Source organism: Oncorhynchus gorbuscha, linkage group LG07, assembly GCF_021184085.1.
Source record: "Oncorhynchus gorbuscha isolate QuinsamMale2020 ecotype Even-year linkage group LG07, OgorEven_v1.0, whole genome shotgun sequence".
In the NCBI taxonomy this organism is placed as follows: domain Eukaryota; kingdom Metazoa; phylum Chordata; class Actinopteri; order Salmoniformes; family Salmonidae; genus Oncorhynchus; species Oncorhynchus gorbuscha.
The window spans coordinates 70622414-70644666 of NC_060179.1; the positions used below are offsets into that span (position 1 = coordinate 70622414).

General features: G+C 42.5%; 1 protein-coding gene across 1 annotated transcript in view; it reads right to left on the minus strand.

Moving 5' to 3' along the window:
* Nucleotides 1-4473: 4473 nt before the first annotated feature.
* Nucleotides 4474-22253, minus strand: part of LOC124040313 (lutropin-choriogonadotropic hormone receptor-like) — a 48590-nt gene continuing 30810 nt past the window's right edge. The window contains exons 8-14 of the mRNA XM_046357377.1: nucleotides 21590-21664; nucleotides 14191-14373; nucleotides 8749-8814; nucleotides 8374-8598; nucleotides 7949-8060; nucleotides 7152-7409; nucleotides 4474-5214 (exon numbers count right to left, since the gene is read on the minus strand). Of these exons, the coding sequence (XP_046213333.1) occupies nucleotides 4657-5214; nucleotides 7152-7409; nucleotides 7949-8060; nucleotides 8374-8598; nucleotides 8749-8814; nucleotides 14191-14373; nucleotides 21590-21664 (1477 nt within the window). The 3' untranslated portion in view covers nucleotides 4474-4656. The remainder of the gene's footprint in view (nucleotides 5215-7151; nucleotides 7410-7948; nucleotides 8061-8373; nucleotides 8599-8748; nucleotides 8815-14190; nucleotides 14374-21589; nucleotides 21665-22253) is intronic.

A 22253-nucleotide genomic window follows, 5' to 3' on the forward strand; every position in this document is an offset into this window, starting at 1 on the left:
GCATGCCTTGCGACAGGACGTAAGAAAAAACAAACAAGAACATTCCAGTTATGTACAGTTGAAGTCGGAAGTTTACATACACTCACTCGTTTTTCAACCACTCCACAAATGTCTTGTTAACAAAATATATATTTGGCAAGTTGGTTAGGACATCTACTTTGTGCATGACACAAGTAATTGTTCCGACAATTGTTTTAAAACAGATTATGGAACTTATAATTCACTGTTTCACAATTCCAGTGGGTCAGACATTTACATACCCAAAGTTGACTGTGCCAATTGGAGGTGTACTTGGAGGTTTGCAGTGTAATATACACGTTTAAAGTGTAGACCTCCACAAGTATGGTTCATCCTTGGGAGCAGTTTCCAAACGCCTGAAGATACCACGTTCATCTGTACAAACAATTGTACGCAAGTATAAACATTATGGGACGCAGCCATCATACCGCTCAGGAAAGAGACACGTTCTGTCTCCTAGAGATGAACCTACTTTGGTGCGAAAAGTGCAAATCAATCCCAGAACAACAGCAAAGGACCTTGTGAAGTACAAAAGTATCTATATCCACAGTAAAACGAGTCCTATATCGACATAACCTGAAAGGTCGCTCAACAAGGAAGAAGCCACTGCTCCAAATCCGCCATAGAAAATACAGACTACGGTTTTCCACTGCACATGGGGACAAAGAAAGATAAATGGAGAAATGTCCTCTAGTTTGATGAAACAACAATAGAACTGTTTGGCCATAATGTCCATCATTATGTTTGGAGGAAAAAGGGGGAGGCTTGCAGGCCGAAGAACACCATCCCAACCTTGAAGCACGAGGATGGCAGCATCATGTTGTGGGGGTTCTTTGCTGATGGCATCCTGAGGTAAGAAAATGATGTGGATATATTGAAGCAACATCTCAAGACATCAATCAGGAAGATAAAGCTTGGTCGCAAATGGGTTTTCCAAATGGACAATGACCCCAAGCATACTTCCAAAGTTGTGGCAAAATGGCTTAAGGACAACAAAGTCAAGGTATTGGAGTGGCCATCACAAAGGTCTGACCTCAACCCTATAGAAAATGTGTGGGCAGAACTGAAAAAGCGTGTGTGAGCAAGGAGGCCTACAAACCTGACTCAGTTACACCAGCTCTGTCAGGAGGAATGGGCCAAAATTCACCCAACTTATTGTGAGAAGCTTGTGGAAGGCTACCCGAACCGTTTGACCCAAGATAAACAATTTAAAGGCAATGCTACCAAATACTAATTGGGTGTACAGTATGTAAACTTCTGACCCACTGGGAATGTGATGAAATAAAAGCTGAACTTAATCACTCTCTACTATTATTCTGACATTTCACATTCTTAAAATAAAGTGGTGATCCTAACCTACCTAAGACAGGGAATTTTTACGAGGATTAGTTTAAATGTGGTGTATGTAATCTTCCGACTTCAACTGTACAAGTGATTATCCTGGCTTTCGCTAGCATCATTATTTTATTGTTTTGAATAATCTAAAGTGGTAAAATGTAATGTGAACAACTGTTATTACTAAAAACAAGCTTTTATCTTACAACCAACGTCCCGAGTCATTCATTTAAAAATGGTTATTCTATATTTTTTAAAGAGATGCAAATCCCTAGATCCTAGTATGCGGGTGCCTTTAGTCCGTAGCCTTGCACGAGCCATGGCTTGTGTGAGCCGGAACAGCTCATAGGCTCCTGCTCCGATCTCCTGGTTCTGTAGCACGAGGCAACTTGATGTACAAGTTTACCTCTTGGGTATGACACTACAAGCTTGGCACACCTGTATTTGGAGATTCTCCCATTCTTCTCTGCAGATCCTCTCAAGCTATGTCAGGTTGGATGGGGAGTGTTGCTGCACAGATATTTTCATGTCTCTCCAGAAATGTTCAATTCCGGGCTCTGGCTGGGCCACTCAAGAACATTCAGACGGCTCAGAGCCACTCCTGTGTTGTCTTGTCTGTGTAGTTAGCGTCGTTGTCCTGTTGGAAGGTGAACCTTCCCCTCAGTCTGGGGTCCTGAGCGCTCTGGAGCAGGTTTTCATCAAGGATCTCTCTGTACTTTGCTCCGTTCATCTTTGCCTCGATCCTGACTAGTCTCCTAGTCCTTGCCGCTGAAAAACATCCCCACAGCATGATGCTGCCAACACCACGCTTCACCAAAGTGATGGTGCCAGGTTTCCTCCAGACGTGACACTTGGCATTCAGGCCAAAGAGTGCAATTTTGGTTTTATCAGACCAGAGAATCTTGTTTCTCATGGTCTGAGACTCACCTTTTGGCAAACTCCAAGCAGGCTGTCATGTGCCTTTTACTGAGGAATGGCTTCCAACTGGCCACCATAAAGGCCTGATTTGGTGGAGTGCTGCAGCGATGGTTGTCCTTCTGGAATGTTCTCCCATCTCCACAGAGGAACTCTGGAGCTCTGTCAGAGTGACCATGGGGTCCTTGGTCACCTCCCTGACCAAGGTCCTTCTCCCTCGATTGCTCAGCTTGGCCAGGCGGCCAGCTCTAGGAAGAGACTTGGTGGTTCCAAACTTCCATTTAAGAATGATGGAGGCCACTGTGTTCTTAGGGGACCTTCAATGCTGCAGACATTTTTTGGTACCCTTCCTCAGATCTGTGCCTCAACACAATCCTGTCTTGGAGATCTTAGGACAATTCCTTCGTCCTCATGGCTTGGTTTTTGCTGTGACATTCACTGTCAACTGTGGGACCTTTAAAGGACAGTCGTGTCCCTTTCCAAAACATATCCAATCAATAGAATTTACCACAGGTAGACTCCAATCAATTTGTAGAAACATCTCAAGGATGATCAATGGAAACCGGATGCACCTGAGCTCAATTTCGAGTCTCATAGCAAAGGGTCTGAATACTTGTGTAAATAAGGTGTTTCTGTTTTACAAATTTACAAAAATTTCTTAACATGTTTTCACTTGGTCATTATGGGGGATTGTGTATAGATTGCTGAGGATTTTTATTTTATTTAATCTATTTTGCAATAAGGCTATAACCTGACAAAATTTGGAAAAGGTCAAGGGGTCTGAATACTTTCCAGTACCAGTCAAAAGTAGGGGTTTTCTTTATTTTTTACTATTTTCTACATTGTAGAATAATAGTGAATACCTCAACTATGAAATAACACATATGGAATCATGTAGTGACCAAAAAAGTGTTAAACAAATCAAAATATATTTTAGATTTTAGATTCTTCAAAGTAGCCACCCTTTGCCTTGATGACAGCTTTGCACACGCTTGGCATTCTCTCAACCAGCTTCATGAGGTAGTCACTTGGAATGCATTTCAATTAACAGGTGTGCCTTGTTAAAAGTTAATTTGTGGAATTTCTTTCCTTAATTGCGTTTGAGCCAATCAGTTGTGTTGTGACAATGAAAGGTTGGTACACAGAATATCACCCTATTTAGTAATAGACTAGAATCTATATTATGGCAAGAACAGCTCAAATAAGCAAAGAGAAATGACAGTCCATCATTACTTGAAGACATGAAGGTCAGTCAATACGGAACATTTCAAGAACTTTGAAAGTTTCTTCAAGTGCAGTCGCAAAAACCATCAAGCGCTATGATGAAATTTGCTCTCATGAGGACCGCCACAGGAAAGGAAGACCCAGAGTTATCTGCTGCAGAGGATAAGTTCATTAGTTACCAGCCTCAGAAATTGCAGCCAAATTAAATGCTTCTGATTTCAAGTAACAGACACATCTCAACATCAACTGTTCAGAGGAGACTGTGTGAATCAGGCCTTCATGGTCAAATTGCTGAAAAGAAACCACTACTAAAGGACACCAATAAGAAGAAGAGACTTGCTTGGGCCAAGAAACACGAGCAATGAACATTAGACCGGTGGAAATCTGTCCTTTGGTCTGATCAGTCCAAATTTGAGATTTTTAGTTCCAACTGCCGTGTCTTTGTGAGACGCAGAGTAGGTGAAAGGATTATCTCTGCATGCGTGGTTCCCTCCGTGAATCAGTGCGATGGGGGTGTGATGGTGTGGAGGTGCTTTGCTGCTAACACTGTCAGTGATTTATTTAGAATTCAAGGCACACTTAACCAGCATAGTTACCACAGCATTCTGCAGCGATACGCCATCCCATCTGGTTTGCGCTTAGTGGGACTATTATTTGTTTTCAACAGGACAATGATCCAAAACACACCTCCAGGTTGTGTAAGGGCTATTTTACCAAGAAGGAGAGTGATGGAGTGCTGTATCAGATGACTTGTCCTCAACCCAATTGAGATGGTTGGGGATAAGTTGGACCGCAAAAGGAAAAGTAGCCAACAAGTGCTCAGCATATATGGGAACTCCTTCAAGACTGTTGGAAAAGCATTCCAGGTTACTACCTCATGAAGCTGTGCAAAGCTGTCATCAAGGCAAAGGGCGGCTACTTTGAAGAAAGAAAAAAAAATTGGGTTACTAAGTGTTATTTCATTGTTTTGATGTCTTCACTATTATTCTACAATGTGGAAAATAGAAAAAAATAAAGAAAAACCCTTGAATGAGAATGAGTAGGTTTGTCCAAACTTTTGACTGGTTCTGGATATATATTTTTTTACAGACAATTGTTTTCGTTGTCATTCAACCATTGGCTTAAAATGTGATTTTACCCACAGTTCTGATTTATTGAGACTAGTCATGTTACTCCGCCTCCCTCGCAGAGAAAGCATCCTTGCATCTTGATGTGGTAGGTGTAGAACCTGTGATGTTTTCTGGGGGACGTAGTACTACCCTTAGGCGGTATAGTGTATGCTTCCAGGTTCTGTGCCCTGTAGAACTCAGCTCTGGCATGGCAAAAACTACAGCGACTCAACAACAAACGTATATCCTTCTGAAACGATCGAGTAAAGATGGTGTAGAGGAAGGGGTTACAGAGGGAGTTGATTGGGTAGAAGAGGACGAGCAGGATCTTGGAGTGGGAGACGGTGATGAGGGGCATGCGGAGAGCCGCCGAGATGCCGAAGAAGGAGATGGGTGCCATGCAGATGAAGTCGGTGAAGATTAGAACGGCCATGCGCTTGGCGATCTTGGAATCACCGTGGCGGATTGCTAGGTCGGGGTTGTGGATGGACAGGTAGATGCGTACGTAGCAGCAGCAGATGATGAAAAAGGCAGTGACGTTGAGGAGGAGGAGGGCTACAACATACACCTGGGAGGCTAGGGACTCGATGTCCATGGGCAGGCAGATTGACACCTGGAGGATAAAATCAGGTAAATGTGTAAAGCCCGTTTTACATCAACAATTGTCATGAAGTTATTTTACAGCAGAAATAAAAAGGCTGTGAATGTTCATCTACTATAGTATATGTTCTGTGTAAAGTGAATGTTTGAATACGGGCCCAGGTTTACAGAAAGCATCACGGATTAAGCCTTGTCCTGGTCTAAAAAGCAAGTTCAATGGAGATTGAAAGTGCTTTATAGTCTAGGACTAGTCTTAATCTGTTTCTGGTAAACCGGCCCTTTGTTAATACATGCCCTAAACTTTAAAAAAATAAATATATATACATATATATACAGTGGGGCAAAAAAGTATTTAGTCAGCCACCAATTGTGCAAGTTCTCCCACTTAAAAAGAAGAAAGAAGCCTGTAATTGTCATCATAGGTACACTTCAACTATGACAGACAAAATGAGAAATAAAAATCCAGAAAATCACATTGTAGGATTTTAAAAATGTATTTGCAAATTATGGTGGAAAATAAGTATTTGGTCAATAACAAAAGTTTATCTCAATACTTTGTTATATACCCTTTGTTGGCAATGACAGAGGTCAAACGTTTTCTGTAAGTTTTCACGAGGTTTTCACACACTGTTGCTGGTATTTTGGCCCATTCCTCCATGCAGATCTCCTCTAGAGCAGTGATGTTTTGGGGCTGTTGTTGGGCAACACGGACATTCAACTCCCTCCAAAGATTTTCTATGGGGTTGAGATCTGGAGACTGGCTAGGCCACTCCAGGACCTTGAAATGAGTCTTACGAAGCCACTCCTTTGTTGCCCAGGCGGTATGTTTGGGATCATTGTCATGCTGAAAGAACCAGACATGTTTCATCTTCAATGCCCTTGCTGATGGAAGGACGTTTTCACTCAAAATCTCACGATACATGGCCCATTCATTCTTTCCTTTACACAGATCAGTCGTCCTGGTCCCTTTGCAGAAAAACAGCCCCAAAGCATGATGTTTCCACCCCTATGCTTCACAGTAGGTATGGTGTTATTTGGATGCAACTAAGCATTCTTTGTCCTCAAAACATGACGAGTTGAGTTTTTACCAAAAAGTTATATTTTTGTTTCATCTGACCATATGACATTCTCCCAATCTTCTTCTGGATCATCCAAATGCTCTCTAGCAAACTTCAGACGGGCCTGGACATGTACTGTCTTAAGCAGGGGGACACGTCTGGCACTGCAGGATTTGAGTCCCTGGCGGCGTAGTGTGTTACTGATGGTAGGCTTTGTTACTTTGGTCCCCGCTCTCTGCAGGTCATTCACTAGGTCCCCCCGTATGGTTCTGGGATTTTTGCTCACCGTTCTTGTGATCATTTTGACCCCACGGGGTGAGATCTTGCGTGGAGCCCCAGACCGAGGGAGATTATCAGTGGTCTTGTATGTCTTCCATTTCCTAATAATTGCTCCCACAGTTGATTTCTTCAAACCAAGCTGCTTACCTATTGCAGATTCAGTCTTCCCAGCCTGGTGCAGGTCTACAATTTTGTTTCTGGTGTCCTTTGACAGCTCTTTGGTCTTGGCCATAGTGGAGTTTGGAGTGTGACTTTTTGAGGTTGTGGACAGATGTCTTTTATACTGATAACAAGTTCAAACAGGTGCCATTAATACAGGTAACGAGTGGAGGACAAAGGAGCCTCTTAAATAAGAAGTTACAGGTCTGTGAGAGCCAGAAATCTTGCTTGTTTGTAGGTGACCAAATACTTATTTTCCACCATAATTTGCAAATAAATAAATAAAAACTCCTACAATGTGATTTTCTGGATTTTTTTTTCTCATTTTGTCTGTCATAGTTGAAGTGTACCTATGATGAAAGTTACAGGCCTCATCTTTTTAGTGGGAGAACTTTCACAATTGGTGGCTGACTAAATACTTTTTTGCCCCACTGTATTTTCAAATTCTGCTGACCTTAGTGTAGCTGCTGACTCCGAGGACAGGAAGCAGAGCGACCAATAGGGAGAAGCCCCACCCTCCAGCCATCATGGCTACCACATGCCTCAGCCGCAGCCTTTTGTTCTTGTGCATGGCGTTGGTGATGGTGTGCCACCGCTCTAACGTTATAATGGTCAGTGTGTAGACCGACAGCTCACTGGCGAACACCGTCAGGAACCCCGCCACACCACAGCCCGCACCCGTCTGCCAGAACGTGGCATGGTTGTAGTATTCCTACAATAAAATACAACTTTATTATTGGATATGGACTAAACTGCAACAACACAACTTTATTATTGGATATGGATTAGAACTACAATAAAATACAACTTTATTATTGGATATAGACTAGAACTCCTACAATACAATACAACTTTATTATTGGATATAGACTAGAACTCCAACTTCACAACTTTATTATTGGATATGAACTAGAACTCCTACAATAAAATGCAACTTTATTATTGGATGTAGACTAGAACTCCTACAATACAATACAACTTTAGTGTCCAAATAGGAAAGAGTCATTACAGAAATATAAACATTGGAAAGCAAGCATTACAGGGTCAGCCGCTGTGCAGCCCATCTGGAGAAGTTTAGGAGTTCAGTTCTGCCTTGATCAAGGGTTCAATGGTAGGTGGTTGGTAGTAATGTACTGAACTGAAAAGAGCAGCCCTACAGAAGCCAGTTCAGTCCCCACCTTTTCATAGCCCAACTTGAGACTTGAACCAGTGACCTTCTGATATACCTCTCTAAGCCTTTGGGCTATGTACCTTGCGTGAGTGGTAGTCCATGGCTGCAATGAGGAGGAGGTAGACCCCCATGCAGAGGTCTGCGAAGGCCAGGTTACACATCAGGAACCGAGAGACATTGAGCTTCTGGTAGCTGGTGAGTAGAATGATAATATAATCAATTACTTGAATATAAGTTGCAATTAAAGCATTGTTTTAATTATATTTTCTTATTCAAGCAACATTTCTTAGTAGACCACATGGTCAGTTTACGCAAGAGGATAAGAGTTGAGCACATTCTTTCCTATAGAATTAAATGGATTACAAACCATTCATTCCAATTCAATTGGTTTGGAATCTATCCCTGACAAAGATGGTTGGCATTATCAGCACACTTGTCCAGAGACATGCAGGTCTATGACATTGACCACTCTAGTTAATCCTAAATCTCTTTTCTCTCCCTTTACCTGATGATCAGTACGACCAGCACGGCCATGTTCCCGGCCACAGCGAATACAGTGATGAGCCAGGTGACTGAACGGAGGAAGGAGTATCCCAGCAGATCCTCACAGGGGTTGAAGGCGTCGGACTCCGGGGTGCACTGGAAGGGTCCAGGACACAGGCTCAGCTGCAGGTCTGGGTATTGGAGGTTGATGTCGTACAGGTCTGTCACATTGTCTGCCGAGTGGTCCCTGTAGAAAAGGGGAAGGCAACATGGATTTGCTCAACGTTAGGTGTAGGAGGTAGAGACCGCCACCCCAAAAGGAAAATGGGCAATCAAGGGAAAAACATTTCGAAAGCCTGAAACTTTCCCCTGATACATGGTGGAAATATTGTCTTACATGATTTCATCATCGTCATCACACAGCCTTCTGAGGGTCGGAGAGAGTGCAAGGACAACTTTTTCCCTTTGGATGGATAAAGAGAAAAGGTTAGAGTAGACCCTTGAGTGTCAACCTTTTTGTGTACCTGTGATGAGCACCTATGTGTATTTGTATTTATTAAGGATCCGCATCAGCTACTCTTCCTGGGGTCCAGCAACATTAAGGCAGCTATATACAATTTAAAATATTACATGACATTACATTTCCTAACACTTTTCCCAATACATTTAGTGTGTTCCCTCAGGTGTTCCCTCACTCCACTATGTGGCGGAGGAATCAGAATTAGTTGGGTAACATAGATAAATACGATGTTTTATTCATCTAATATGCTTATGTGAGATACTTGTCATTAGAATGTATCCTTTTGGACTATAGTGTTGGCAGTTGCACTTTTTTCTAAGCTGGGGCTCAGTCATTTGGGGCCCAGAGAGGGGAGAGGTCAGGCTTGTCTTTTACATGTCTCTGGTGCTATGCAGAATATCAGAAAGGGAAGAGGACAGGATGGAACCTTGCCTTCACATGTGAATGTATCTGTTAAACTATGTGAAGGGATGGCGTGAGGGGGGAACCAATTAATTAAGTCACTCCCCTCAGTGAGCTTGTCCAGGAGTGGGGAGGAGAGGGGGTTTACTTGAGATAGGAGTATATAGCGTTGACAATTGAGTTATGGCTTGGATGAGGTAATGTTTTGGTACTATGAAGTACCAGGAACGAGATTAGAACCTCGTTTTAGAGACCAAACTGAGAGATAATTTAAAGCAAATGCAATCTGGCTAAGGGATACTTCTTTCTCAAGTTAAAGGCCCTTTGTGAAGAGTTCCTAAGATCTGTGGTTTTTCATGTACAATGAGGGAAAAAAGTATTTGATCCCCTGCTGATTTTGTACGTTTGCCCACTGACAAAGAAATTATCAGTCTATAATTTTAATGGTAGGTTTATTTGAACAGTGAGAGACAGAATTACAACAAAAAAATGTTATAAAGTGATTTGCATTTTAATGAGAGAAATAAATATTTGACCCCTCTGCAAAACATGACTTAGTACTTGATGGCAAAACCCTTGTTGGCAATCAGAGGTCAGACGTTTCTTGTAGTTGGCCACCAGGTTTGCACACATCTCAGGAGGGATTTTGTCCCACTCCTCTTTGCAGATCTTCTCCAAGTCATTAAGGTTTCGAGGCTGACGTTTGGCAACTTGAACCTTCAGCTCCCTCCACAGATTTTCTATGGGATTAAGGTCTGGAGACTGGCTAGGCCACTCCAGGACCTTCATTTTCTTCTTCTTGAGCCACTCCTTTGTTGCCTTGGTCGTGTGTTTTGGGTCATTGTCATGCTGGAATACCCATCCACGACCCATTTTTAATGCCCTGGCTGAGGGAAGGAGATTCTCACCAAAGATTTGACGGTACATGGCCCCGTCCATCGTCTCTTTGATGTGGTGAAGTTGTCATGTCCCCTTAGCAGAAAAACACCCCCAAAGCATAATGTTTCCACCTCCATGTTTGATGGTGGGGATGGTGTTCTTGGGGTCATAGGCAGCATTGCTCCTCCTCCAAACACAGTGAATTGAGTTGATGCCAAAGAGCTCCATTTTGGTCTCATCTGACCACAACACTTTTAACCAGTTGTCCTCTGAATCATTCAGATGTTCATTGGCAAACTTCAGATGGGCATGTATATGTGCTTTCTTGAGCAGCGGGACCTTGCGGGCGCCGCATGATTTCAGTCCTTCACTGCGTAGTGTGTTACCAATTGTTTTCTTGGTGACTATGGTCCCAGCTGCCTTGATATCATTGGCAAGCTCCTCCTGTGTAGTTCTGGGCTGATTCCTCACCGTTCTCATGATCATTGCAAATCCACGAGGTGAGATCTTGCATGGAGCACCAGGCCGACGGAGATTGACAGTTATTTTGTGTTTCTTCCATTTGCGAATAATCGCACCAACTGTTGTCACCTTCTCACCAAGCTGCTTGGCGATGGTGTTCTAGCCCATTCCAGCATTGTGTAGGTCTACAATCTTGTCCCTGACATCCTTGGAGAGCTCTTTGGTCTTGGCCATGGTGGAGAGTTTGGAATCTGATTGATTGATTGCTTCTGTGGACAGGTGTCTTTTATACAGGTAACACGCTGCGATTAGGAGCACTCCCTTTAAGAGTGTGTTCCTAATCTCAGCTCGTTACCTGTATAAAAGAAACCTGGGAGACAGAAATCTTTCTGATTGAGTGGGGGTCAAATATTTATTTCCCTCATTAAAATGCAAATCAATTTATAACATTTTTGACATGCGTTGTTCTGGATTTTGTTGTTATTCTGTCTCTCACTGTTCAAATAAACCTACCATTAAAATTATAGACTGAGCATTTCTTTGACAGTGGGCAAATGTACAAAGTCAGCAGGTGATCAAATACTTTTTTCCCTCACTGTAAATTGAGAGGGGTGTATCTTTCCTATAAACGATCTCAGTTGCCATTATGTTGGGACTCTCAACAATTCATTATAGATAGTGAGTTGTTGAAAGTCAAAGGGCTATTGTAAAGCTCATATTATTAAAGATGAAGTTTAAGTATAACTCTGACTGGTGTGTGGTTTGTAACTCTCCTCATTTGGTAATACAGGAAATTGCCATGACAACTATCACATACAGTTGAAATCGGAAGTTTACATACACTTAGGTTGGAGTCATTAAAACTAATTTTTCAACCACTTCACACATTTCTTGTTAACAAACTATAGTTTTGGCAAGTTGGTTAGGACATCTACTTTGTGCATGACACAGGTACTTTTTCCAACAATTGTTAACAGACAGATTATTTCACTTATCATTCACTGTATCACAATTTCAGTGGGTCAGAAGTTTACATACACTAAGTTAACTGTGGCTTTAAACAGCTTAGGAAATTCCAGAAAATTATGACATGGCTTTAGAAGCTTCTGACAGGCTAATTGACATCATTTGAGTCAATTTAAGGTGTACCTGTGGAGGTATTTCAAGGCCTACCTTCAAACCCAGTGCCTCTTTGCTTGACATCATGGGAAAATCAAAAGAAATCAGCCAAGACCCCAGAAAAAAAAATTGTAGACCTCCACAAGTCTGGTTCATCCTTGGGAGCAATTTCCAAACGCCTTAAGGTACCACATTCATCTGTACAAACAATAGTGCGCAAGTATAAACACCATAGGACCACGCAGCCGTCATACCGCTCAGGTAGGAGATGCGTTCTGTCTCCTAGAGAATAACATACTTTGGTGCGAAAAGTGCAAATCAATCCCAGAACAACAGCAAAGGACCTTGTGAAGATACTGGAGGAAACGGGTACAAAAGTATCTATATCCACAGTAAAACGAGTCCTATATCGACATAACCTGAAAGGCTGCTCAGAAAGGAAGAAGCCACTGCTCCAAAACCGCCCCAAAAAAGCCAGACTACGGTATGCAACTGCACATGGGGACAAAGATCGTATTTTTGGGAGAAATGACCGCTGGTCTGATGAAACAAAAATAGAACTGTTTGGCCATAATCACCATCGTTGTTTGGAGGAAAAAGGGGGAGGCTTGCAAGCCCAAAGAACACGATCCCAACCGTGAAGCACAGGGGTGGCAGCATCATGTTGTGGGGGTGCTTTGCTGCAGGAGGGACTGGTGCACTTCACCAAATAGATGGCATCACGAGGCAAGAAAATTATGTGGATATATTGAAGCAACATCTCAAGACATCAGTCAGGAAGTTAAAGCTTGGTCGCAAAAGCTTGGTCGCAAATGGGTCTTCCAAATGTACAATGACCCCATGCATACTTCCGAAGTTGTGACAACAAAGCGAAGGTATTGGAGTGGCCATTACAAAGCCCTGACCTCAATGCTATAGAACATTTGTTGGCAGAACTGAAAAAGCGTGTGTGAGCAAGGAGGCCTACAAACCTGACTCAGTTACACCAGCTCTGCCAGGAAGAATGGGCCAAAATTCACCCAACTTATTGTGGGAAGCTTGTGGAAGGCTACCCGAAACGTTTTACCCAAGTTAAACCATTTAAAGGCAATGCTACCAAATACTAATTGAGTGTATGTAAACTTCTGTCCCACTGGGAATGTGACAAAATAAATAAAAGCTGAAATAAATCATTATTTCTACTATTATACTGAAATTTCACATTCGTAAAAAAAAGTGGTGATCCAAACTGACCTAAGACAGGGAATGTTTACTAGGATTAAATGTCAGGAATAGTGAAAAACTGAGTTTAAATGTATTTGGCTAAGGTGTACGTAAACTTCCGACTGCCCTGTAAATACATTACAACATCCATGTGTACGTGCGTGTCTTATCATGTGTATGTGTGTCTCAGCCTGTCAATCAGTTCTGGGCCACCTTCCGGAGACACCTGAAACCCCACCTCTTTTCATTATAATCCCTTCAGTTTTAGATAAGTGACTTCCCACTGGATTATACTGTGTGTCTCAGCCTGTGTGTGTCTCTTCAGTCTCTTCAGTCCCTGCTGTTCCATAAGATGTTTAAAAAAAATCTGATTCTACTGCTGGCATTAGTTACCTGATGTGGAACAGAGTTCCATGTAACCATGGCTCTATGTTGTACTATGCACCTCCCATAGTCTGTTCTTGACTTGGGGATTGTGTAGAGGCCTTTGGTGGCATGTCTTGTGGGGTATGCATGGGTGTCTGAGCTGTGTTCTAGTAATTTAGACAGACACCTCGGTGCATTCAGCATGTCAACACTTCTTACAATAACTGTGTGGCGAAATCCTGCACGGAGCCTTCACCGTGCGCTGCCACTTTAAGAGCGCATCAGCAGTAAGGAAGGAGGAAATAAAGACAGCTCGTTCAGCTCTTTGGGGAGGGGCTCATGGGTGTCGAGACAGTTTGATTGTGTGTGCTGTGCTGCAGAAGTTTTGTTTTCAGCGTGTGTAGTTTAAAGTATTTAACTCAATCATCGGTGTGATCGCTACAACTGGTAGTGATAAACTCAATCCATCCTCCACTTTGAGCCATGAGAGATTTACATGTTTATTATTCATACTAGCTCTCCGTGTACATTTAAGGGACAGCCGCGCTGCCCAGTTCTGAACCAATTGTAATTTTTTCGAGGTCTCTCTTTGTGGCACCTGACCACACAACTGAAGAATAGTGCAGGTGCGACAAAACTAGGGCCTGTAGGACCTGCCTTGTTGATGGTGTTGTTAAAAAGGCTTTATTATGGACAGACTTCTCCCCATCTTAGCTACTGGTGTATCAACATGTTTTGACCATGACAGTTTTCACTCCAAGCAGTTTGGTCACCCAAACTTGCTAAATTTTCACATGATTTATTACAATATTTAGTTGAGGTTTAGTGAATGATTTGTCCCAAATACAATGCTTTTAGTTTTAGAAATATTTATGGATGTTAACCTACTTGCGTTGCCAGGTGTGAAAGGCACAGCAGTGGCTGGGGTAAGTAATCTCTGCCACCTCCAGTTCTAGGAGGCTTTCTAGAGGAGGTAGAGTCTTCAGGTAGGGGGTAGAACGGGCAATCAGGACCTTTAAATGTTCCAAGCCTCGACGGGGGAGTGTGTCGAGAGCTGTGGAGGAGACGTCACTGGGCAACACACACAAGATACAGGAAACACCCAAGTCAAATGTTGACACATTTTTTCCTACCTATTACAATATAACTTTATTGTCCATAGTTACAGCGAACAATGAAAAACTCTTCTGCTCTCTTCATTTCTCAACCCCTCCCACACATCACACAGACACACAGTTGAGAATAGCACAGGGTAAAGCTGCAGTGCAGCACCCCTGGATGGAGAGCATGTTGTGTGGTTAAAGACCTTGCTCAAGAGCCCAATGGTAGGGGATTATTATTAGGATATGAACCCAGCAGCTCTCCAGTTGCTAGATCAATTTCTCCCTTCTTTCCCCAAGCGCCTAGCCCGGGAATCCAGAAGGCGACCTTTCGGCTACAGGCCCAGACCTAACACTAAACTTTCACCTTAACACATTTTTACACTTTTGTTTTTAACAATGTTAAGCAGGTTGCAAACACACAATACAACAAGACAACATACCATTACAATCTAACAAATACAGAAGGAGACCTGGCCGCCAAATTGTGTATATACACTGAACAAAAATATAAACACAACATGCAACCATTTCAAAGAGTTACAGTTCATATAAGAAAATTTGTCAATTGAAATAAATTCATAAGGCCCAAACCTATGAATTTATATTATATTATATGCCATTTAGCAGACGCTTTTATCCAAAGCGACTTACAGTCATGTGTGCATACATTCTACGTATGGGTGGTCCCGGGGATCGAACCCACTACCCTGGCGTTACAAGCGCCATGCTCTACCAACTGAGCTACAGAAGGACCACACACATGACTGGGAGCATTGAGCATTTGTGAGCATTTGCCCCCTGAATTCGGTTACGACGAAGAACTGCAGTCAGGTCAAGATCCCAGTGAGGATGATGAGCATGCAGATGAGCTTCCCTGAGACGGTTTCTGACTGTTTGTGCAGACATTCTTTGGTTCTGCAAACCCACAGTTTCATCAGCTGTCCGGATGGCTGGTCTCAGACGATCCTAACAGGAGAAGAAGCAGGATGTGGAGGTCCTGGGCTGGCGTGGTTACACTTGGTCTGCGGTTGTGAGGCCGGTTGGATGTACTGCCAAACGATGTTAGAGGCAGCTTATGGTATGGAAATTAACATTCAATTCTCTGGCAACAGCTCTGGTGGACATTCCTGCAGTCAGTATGCCAATTGCAAACTCCCTCAACTTGAGACATCTGTGGCATTGTGTTGTGTGCCAAAACTGCACATTTTAGTGGCCTTTTAGTGACCCCCAGCACAAGGTGCACCTGTGTAATGATCATGCTGTTGAATCAGCTTCTTGATATGCCACACCTGTCAGGTGGATGGATTATCTTGTCAAAGAAGAAATGCTCACTAGCAGGGATGTTAACAAATTTGTGTCAAAGTTTTTTGTGCATATGGAAAATATTCGGGGATAATTTAGTTCAGCTCATGAAACATGGGACCAACACATGTTGCATTTATATTTGTGTTCAGTATATCTTCAATACTAAAGCTGATCTGTTCAAGTGCAATCCCTCAGCTGTGTTCCCTTTGTTATCATTCAAATCAAATCAAAGTTTATTTGTCACGTGTGCCGAATACAATCGGTGTAGACCTTACAGTGAAATGCTTACATACAGGCTCTAACCATTAGTGCAAAAAAGGTATTAGGTGAACAATAGGTAGGTAAAAAAATAAAACAGTAAAAAGACAGTAGCGAGGCTATAAAAGTAGCGAGGCTACATACAGACAGCGGTTAGTCAGGCTGATTGAGGTAGTATGTACAGTGCCTTGCGAAAGTATTCGGCCCCCTTGAACTTTGCGACCTTTTGCCACATTTCAGGCTTCAAACATAAAGATAAAACTGTATTTTTTGTGAAGAATCAACAACAAGTGGGACACAATCATGAAGTGGAACGACATTTATTGGATATTTCAAACTTTTTAAACAAATCAAAAACTGAAAAATTGGGCGTGCAGCCCCGTCGATGAGAATGGGGGTGTGCTCAGTCCTTGTCCTGTAGTCCACAATCATCTCCTTAGTCTTGGTTACGTTGAGGGATAGGTTGTTATTCTGGCACCACCCGGCCAGGTCTCTGACCTCCTTCCTATAGGCTGTCTCGTTGTTGTCGGTGATCAGGCCTACCACTGTTGTCGTCTGCAAACTTAATGATGGTGTTGGAGTCGTGCCTGGCCATGCAGTCATGGGTGAACAGAAAGTACAATAGGGGACTGAGCATGCACCCCTTGGGGGCTCCAGTGTTGAGGATCAGCGTGGCAGATGTGTTGCTTCCTACCCTCACCACCTGGGGGCGACCCGTCAGGAAGTCCAGGATCCAGTTGCAGAGGGAGGTGTTTAGTCCCATCCTTAGTGATGAGCTTTGAGGGTACTATGGTGTTGAACGCTGAGCTGTAGACAATGAATAGCATTCTCACATAAGTGTTCCTTTTGTCCAGGTGGGAAAGAGTAGTGTGGAGTGCAATAGAAATGGCATCATCTGTGGATCTGTTTGGGCGGTATGCAAATTGGAGTGGGTCTAGGGTTTCTGGGATAATGGTGTTGATGTGAGCCATTACCAAAGCACTTCATGGCTACGGACAGGAGTGCTACGGGTCTGTAGTCATTTAGGCAGGTTTCCTTTGTGCTCGTGGGCACAGGGACTATGGGGGTCTGCTTGAAACATGTTGGTATTACAGACTCAATCAGGGACACATTGAAGATGTCAGTGAAGACACCTGCCAGTTGGTCAGCACATGCCCGGAGTACACGTCCTGGTAATCCGTCTGGCCCCATAGCCTTGTGTATGTTGACCTGTTTAAAGGTCTTACTCGTCGGCTACGGAGAGCGTGATCACACAGTCATCCAGAACAGAGCTGATGCTCTCATGCATGCCTCAGTGTTGCTTGCCTCGAAGCGAGCATAGAAGTGATTTAGCTTGCCTGGTAGGCTCATGTCACTGGGCAGCTTGTGGCTGTGCTTCCCTTTGTAGTCTGTAACAGTTTGCAAGCCCTGCCACGTAAGACGAGAGTCGGAGCTGGTGTGGTATGATTCAATCTTAGCCCTGTATTGATCCTTTCCCTGTTTGATGGTTCGTCGCAGGGCATAGCAGGATTTCTTGTAAGCTTCCGGATTAGAGTCCCGCACCTTGAAAGAGGCAGCTCTCCCCTTTTGCTCAATGCGAATGTTTCCTGCAATTCATGGTTTCTGGTTGGGGTATGTACATGCAGTCACTGTGGGGACGATGTACTCGATGCACTTATTGATAAAGCCAGTGTGTGGAGTACAGGAGATCTAGATTTTTTTCCCTCTGGTTGCACATTTAACATGTTGATAGAAATGTAGTAGAAGTGATTTGCGTTTCCCTGCATTAAAGTCTCCGGCCACTAGGAGCACCGCCTCTGGGTAAGTGGTTTCCTGTTTGCTTATTTCCTTATACAGCTGACTGAGTGCGGGCTTAATGCCAACGTCTGTCTATGGTGGTAAATAAACTGCCAAGAAAAGTATAAATTAAAACTCTCTAGGCAAGTAGTTTGGCCTGCAATCACAATATACTCTACTTCAGGGGAGCAAAATCTAGAGAGTTCCTTAGATTTCGTGCACCAGCTGTTGTTTACAAATATGCACAGATGTCTTACTGGAGTGTGCTGTTCTATCTTGCCGGTGCAGCGTGTATCCCGCTAGCTGAATATCCATGTCATCATTCAGCCACGATTCCGTAAAACATAGGATATTACAGTTTTTGATGTCCCGTTGGTAGGATATTCGTGATCGTACCCAGTCTTGTTTATTGTCCAATGAATGCATGTTGGTGAGTAGTATCGACAGTAACGGAGGCTTTCCCTCTCGCCTTTCCCTCTCGCCTTTCCCGGGTCCTGACCAGGCATCCGGCTCTTTGTCCTCTGTACCTGCGTCGCTTCCTCTTGCAAATAAAGGGGATGTTGGCCCTGTCGGGTGTTTGGAGAGTGTCGTGTGCGTCTTGCTTGTTGAAGAAAAAAATCTTTGTCTAATCCGAGGCGAGTGATCGCTGTCCTGATATCAGAAGCTCTTTGTCTAATCCGAGGTGAGTGATCGCTGTCCTGATATCTAGAAGCTCTTTTTCTAATCTGAGATGAGTGATCATTGTCCTGATATCAGAAGCTCTTTGTCTAATCCGAGGTGAGTGATCGCTGTCCTGATATCCAGAAGCTCTTTGTCTAATCTGAGATGAGTGATCGCTGTCCTGATATCTAGCAGCTCATTTTTGCCATAAAATACGGTTGCAGAAATATTATGTACAAAATAAGTTACAAATAACGCGGGAAAAAACACATAATAGCACAATTGGTTGGGTGCCTGTAAAACTGCTGCCATTTCTTCCGGTGCAATTTTTCGACCTGCAGATGGGCCTTTTCTGGGATCTTTTATTTTATGAAACATGGGAGCAACATTTTACATGTTGCGTTTATATTTTTCTTCAGTATAGATTACAGCATGCCTTTGCCAACAAGCATCAAACTTGTTTTATTTAACTTTTTAACCTCTTCAACCTATGGGGGCGCTATGTCATTATTGGATAAAAAGACGTGCCCGTTTTAAGCGCAATATTTTGTCACGAAAAGATGCTCGACTATGCATGGAATTGACAGCCTTGGAAAGACAAAACTCTGACATTTCCAAAACTGCAAAGATATTACCTGTGAGTGCCCCAGAACTAATGCTACAGGCGAAACCAAGATGAAGTTTCATACAGGAAATGCCCCAGATTCTGAAGGCGCTGTGTTCCAATGTCTCCTTATATGGCTGTCAATGCGCCAAGAATGAGCCTGCCCTTTGTGTCGTTTCTCCAAGGTGTCTGCAGCATTGTGACGTGTTTGTAGGCATATCTTTGGACTATTGACCATAAGAGACTACATTTACCTGGTGTCCCGCCCGGTGTCCTGTGTCGAAATTATTGCGTAATCTGTAGGTCCATGCGCGTTCCATTTCTTCAGAAGAGAAAGTCAACTGCCACGAAGGATTTTATCGTCGATAGATATGTGAAAAACACCTTGAGGATTGATTCTAAACATCGGTTTGCCATGTTTCTGTCGATTATTATGGAGTTAATTTGGAAAAAAGTTTGCGTTTTAATGACTTAATTTTCATTTTTTTCCTTACCCAAACGTGAAGAATGATGAAAACGGACCGATTTGTCAACACAAATAATATTTTTTGTAAAATGGAACATTTGCTATATAACTGAGTGTTTCCTCATTGAAAACATCTGGAGTTCTTCAAAGGTAAATGATTTTATTTGAATCCTTTTCTGTTTTTTGTGAAAATGTTGCATGCTGAAATCCAGGCATAAATCCTATGCTAGGCTATCAATACTGTTACACAAATGCTTGTTTAGCTATGGTTCAAAAGCATATTTTGAAAATCTGAGATGACAGTGTTGTTAACAAAACATTTGATTAATTTCATTTCATTTATTTTCATGAATAGTTAACGTTGTGTTATGCTAATGAGCTTGCGGATAGATTTACACAATCCTGGATACAGGTTTTTTCATAGCTAAACGTGATGCAGAAAAACATCAACACAAATAATATTTTTGTAAAAAGAACATTTCTTCTAAAGAGTCTCCTCATTGTAAAAGGTAAATTATTTTATTTGAATCCTTTTCTGGTTTTTGTGAAAATGTTGCCTGCTGAATGCTAATGCTAAATGCTACGCTAAATGCTATGCTAGCAATCAATACTGTTACACAAATGCTTGTTTTGCAATGGTTGAGAAGCATTAACTGAGATGAAGTGTTGTTAAAAAGGCTAAGCTTGAGAGCAAATAGATTCATTTCATTTGCGATTTTCATGAATAGTTAACATTGCATTATGGTAATGAGCTTGAGGCTGTAGTCACGATACCGGATCCGGGATGGCTCGACGCAAGAAGTTAATGAATAATAATTAAGAAACCTCTCCAATCAGGATTAGACCCACCCGTTGTATAACACAGCATAAACCACAAGGTCTCTATGATAACAGGTCTCAGTAGTCACATTTAGTGTCCATGTAATCTTTACATGTACTGTATAACTAATGTGTATCTTTTACATTTTCAGTTATAGATGGGGAAATAGAAAATACTGGGGCTCCATAGAGGTCAGTGTGGCAGGAGGAATCCCACCGGGCACACAAATAAAATACATTTTTATTTGTCACATGCTTCGTAAACAACAGGTGTGGACTAACAGTGAAATGCTTACTTTACGTGCCCTTCCCAACAATGCAGAGTGAAAGAAGATAACACATAATAATAATAATAAAAGTAATAATACTGTAGATACACAATGAGTTGGCTATACGATAACTTGGCTATATGCAAAGGGTACCAGTACAAAGGCTACCAGTACAAAGGCTACCAGTACAAAGGGTACCAGTACAAAGGGTACCAGTACAAAGGGTACCAGTACAAAGGGTACCAGTACAAAGGGTACCAGTACAAAGGGTACCAGTGAGTCAAAAAAGGTTTGCGCAAAAAGGGTCAAATATTTGGTTAACTATTTAACTAAATTTAGCAGTCTTATGGCTTGGGGGTAGAAGCTGTTCAGGGTCCTGTTGGTTCCAGACTAGGTGCATCGGTACCGCTTGCTGTGCGGTAGCAGAGTGAACAGTCTATGACTTGGGTGGCTGGAGTCTGACAATATTTAGGGCCTTCCTCTGACACCTCCTGGTATCGAGGTCCTGAATTGCAGGGAGCTCGGCCCCAGTGATCTAATACAATGTACACAATACCCTCTAGCGCCTTGCAGTTTGATGCCAAGTAGTTGCCATACCAAGCGGTGATGCAGCCAGTCAAGATGCTCTCAACCGTGCAGCTTCAATACTTTTTGTGGATCTGAGGACACATGCCAAATCTTTTCAGCATCTTTAGGGGGAAGAGGCGGTGTCATGCCCTCTTCACGACTGTGTTGGTGTGTGTGGACCATGATAGATCCTTAGTGATAAGGACACTGAGGTATTTGAAGCTCTTGACCCTCTCCACTACAGCCCCGTTGATGTGAATGGGGCTGTGCTCAGCCCTCCGTTTCCTGTAGTCCTGGTTGAATCACATTGTTTCCACGTCATTTCAATTAAATGATGTGGAACCAACGTGGAATAGACATTGAATTGACATCTGTGCACAGTGGGATGATTATGTTATAGGAATGGACTGTATTGAAGGTGAATGTTACATAAGAGTTCTCTAAGGAAGTATTCACTTACAGCACAGTTGGCCCTGATGCTCCTTCAAAGGCATCTTCATGAATGTTCCTCAGATACCTGTTGTCTTTCAGAATCCTACACGAGAAAACCATCACATGATACACATAGTATTAAATCATGTTTGTCTTTATCACAATGGAAGTTATATACTTGCAATAAATGAGTGGAATATGGGTGTTTTGCTTTTGTATTCTGATGTTTGACCCTTTTGTTTTCTCTTCTCTATAACCTAGTAGTTTTTCTATGGATGCCTGACAGATCCTCAGCTCTACTAACTAAGCTTTGTTTGTTTAGACTCATGTTTTTGTGATCACGTTTTTATTATTTTCAATTAGGTACACAAGACAGAAAAAACAGCAGTGTTTTTAGAGAGTCATAAGTTGATGAAAGAGAAAATATTTTTCTTTCACTCACCCCATGTATGCGTCCTACAGATATTTCCATGTTTATAATGTCCATGAATGATAACAGCCATTGCTGTCTGCTTAAAGAATGAGGAGCCTGCCAACGTGAAGCTATCATCTTTTTGGCTGTTGTTAATCCAGCCAGCCAAATACGTTGCTGTTTGACAGATAGGTCTAAAGTCATGTCCTCATTTGACAATAAAATAGATGGTGAACATTTCTAACCATTATGTCAATGAGACCGGATGAAACAACCACAG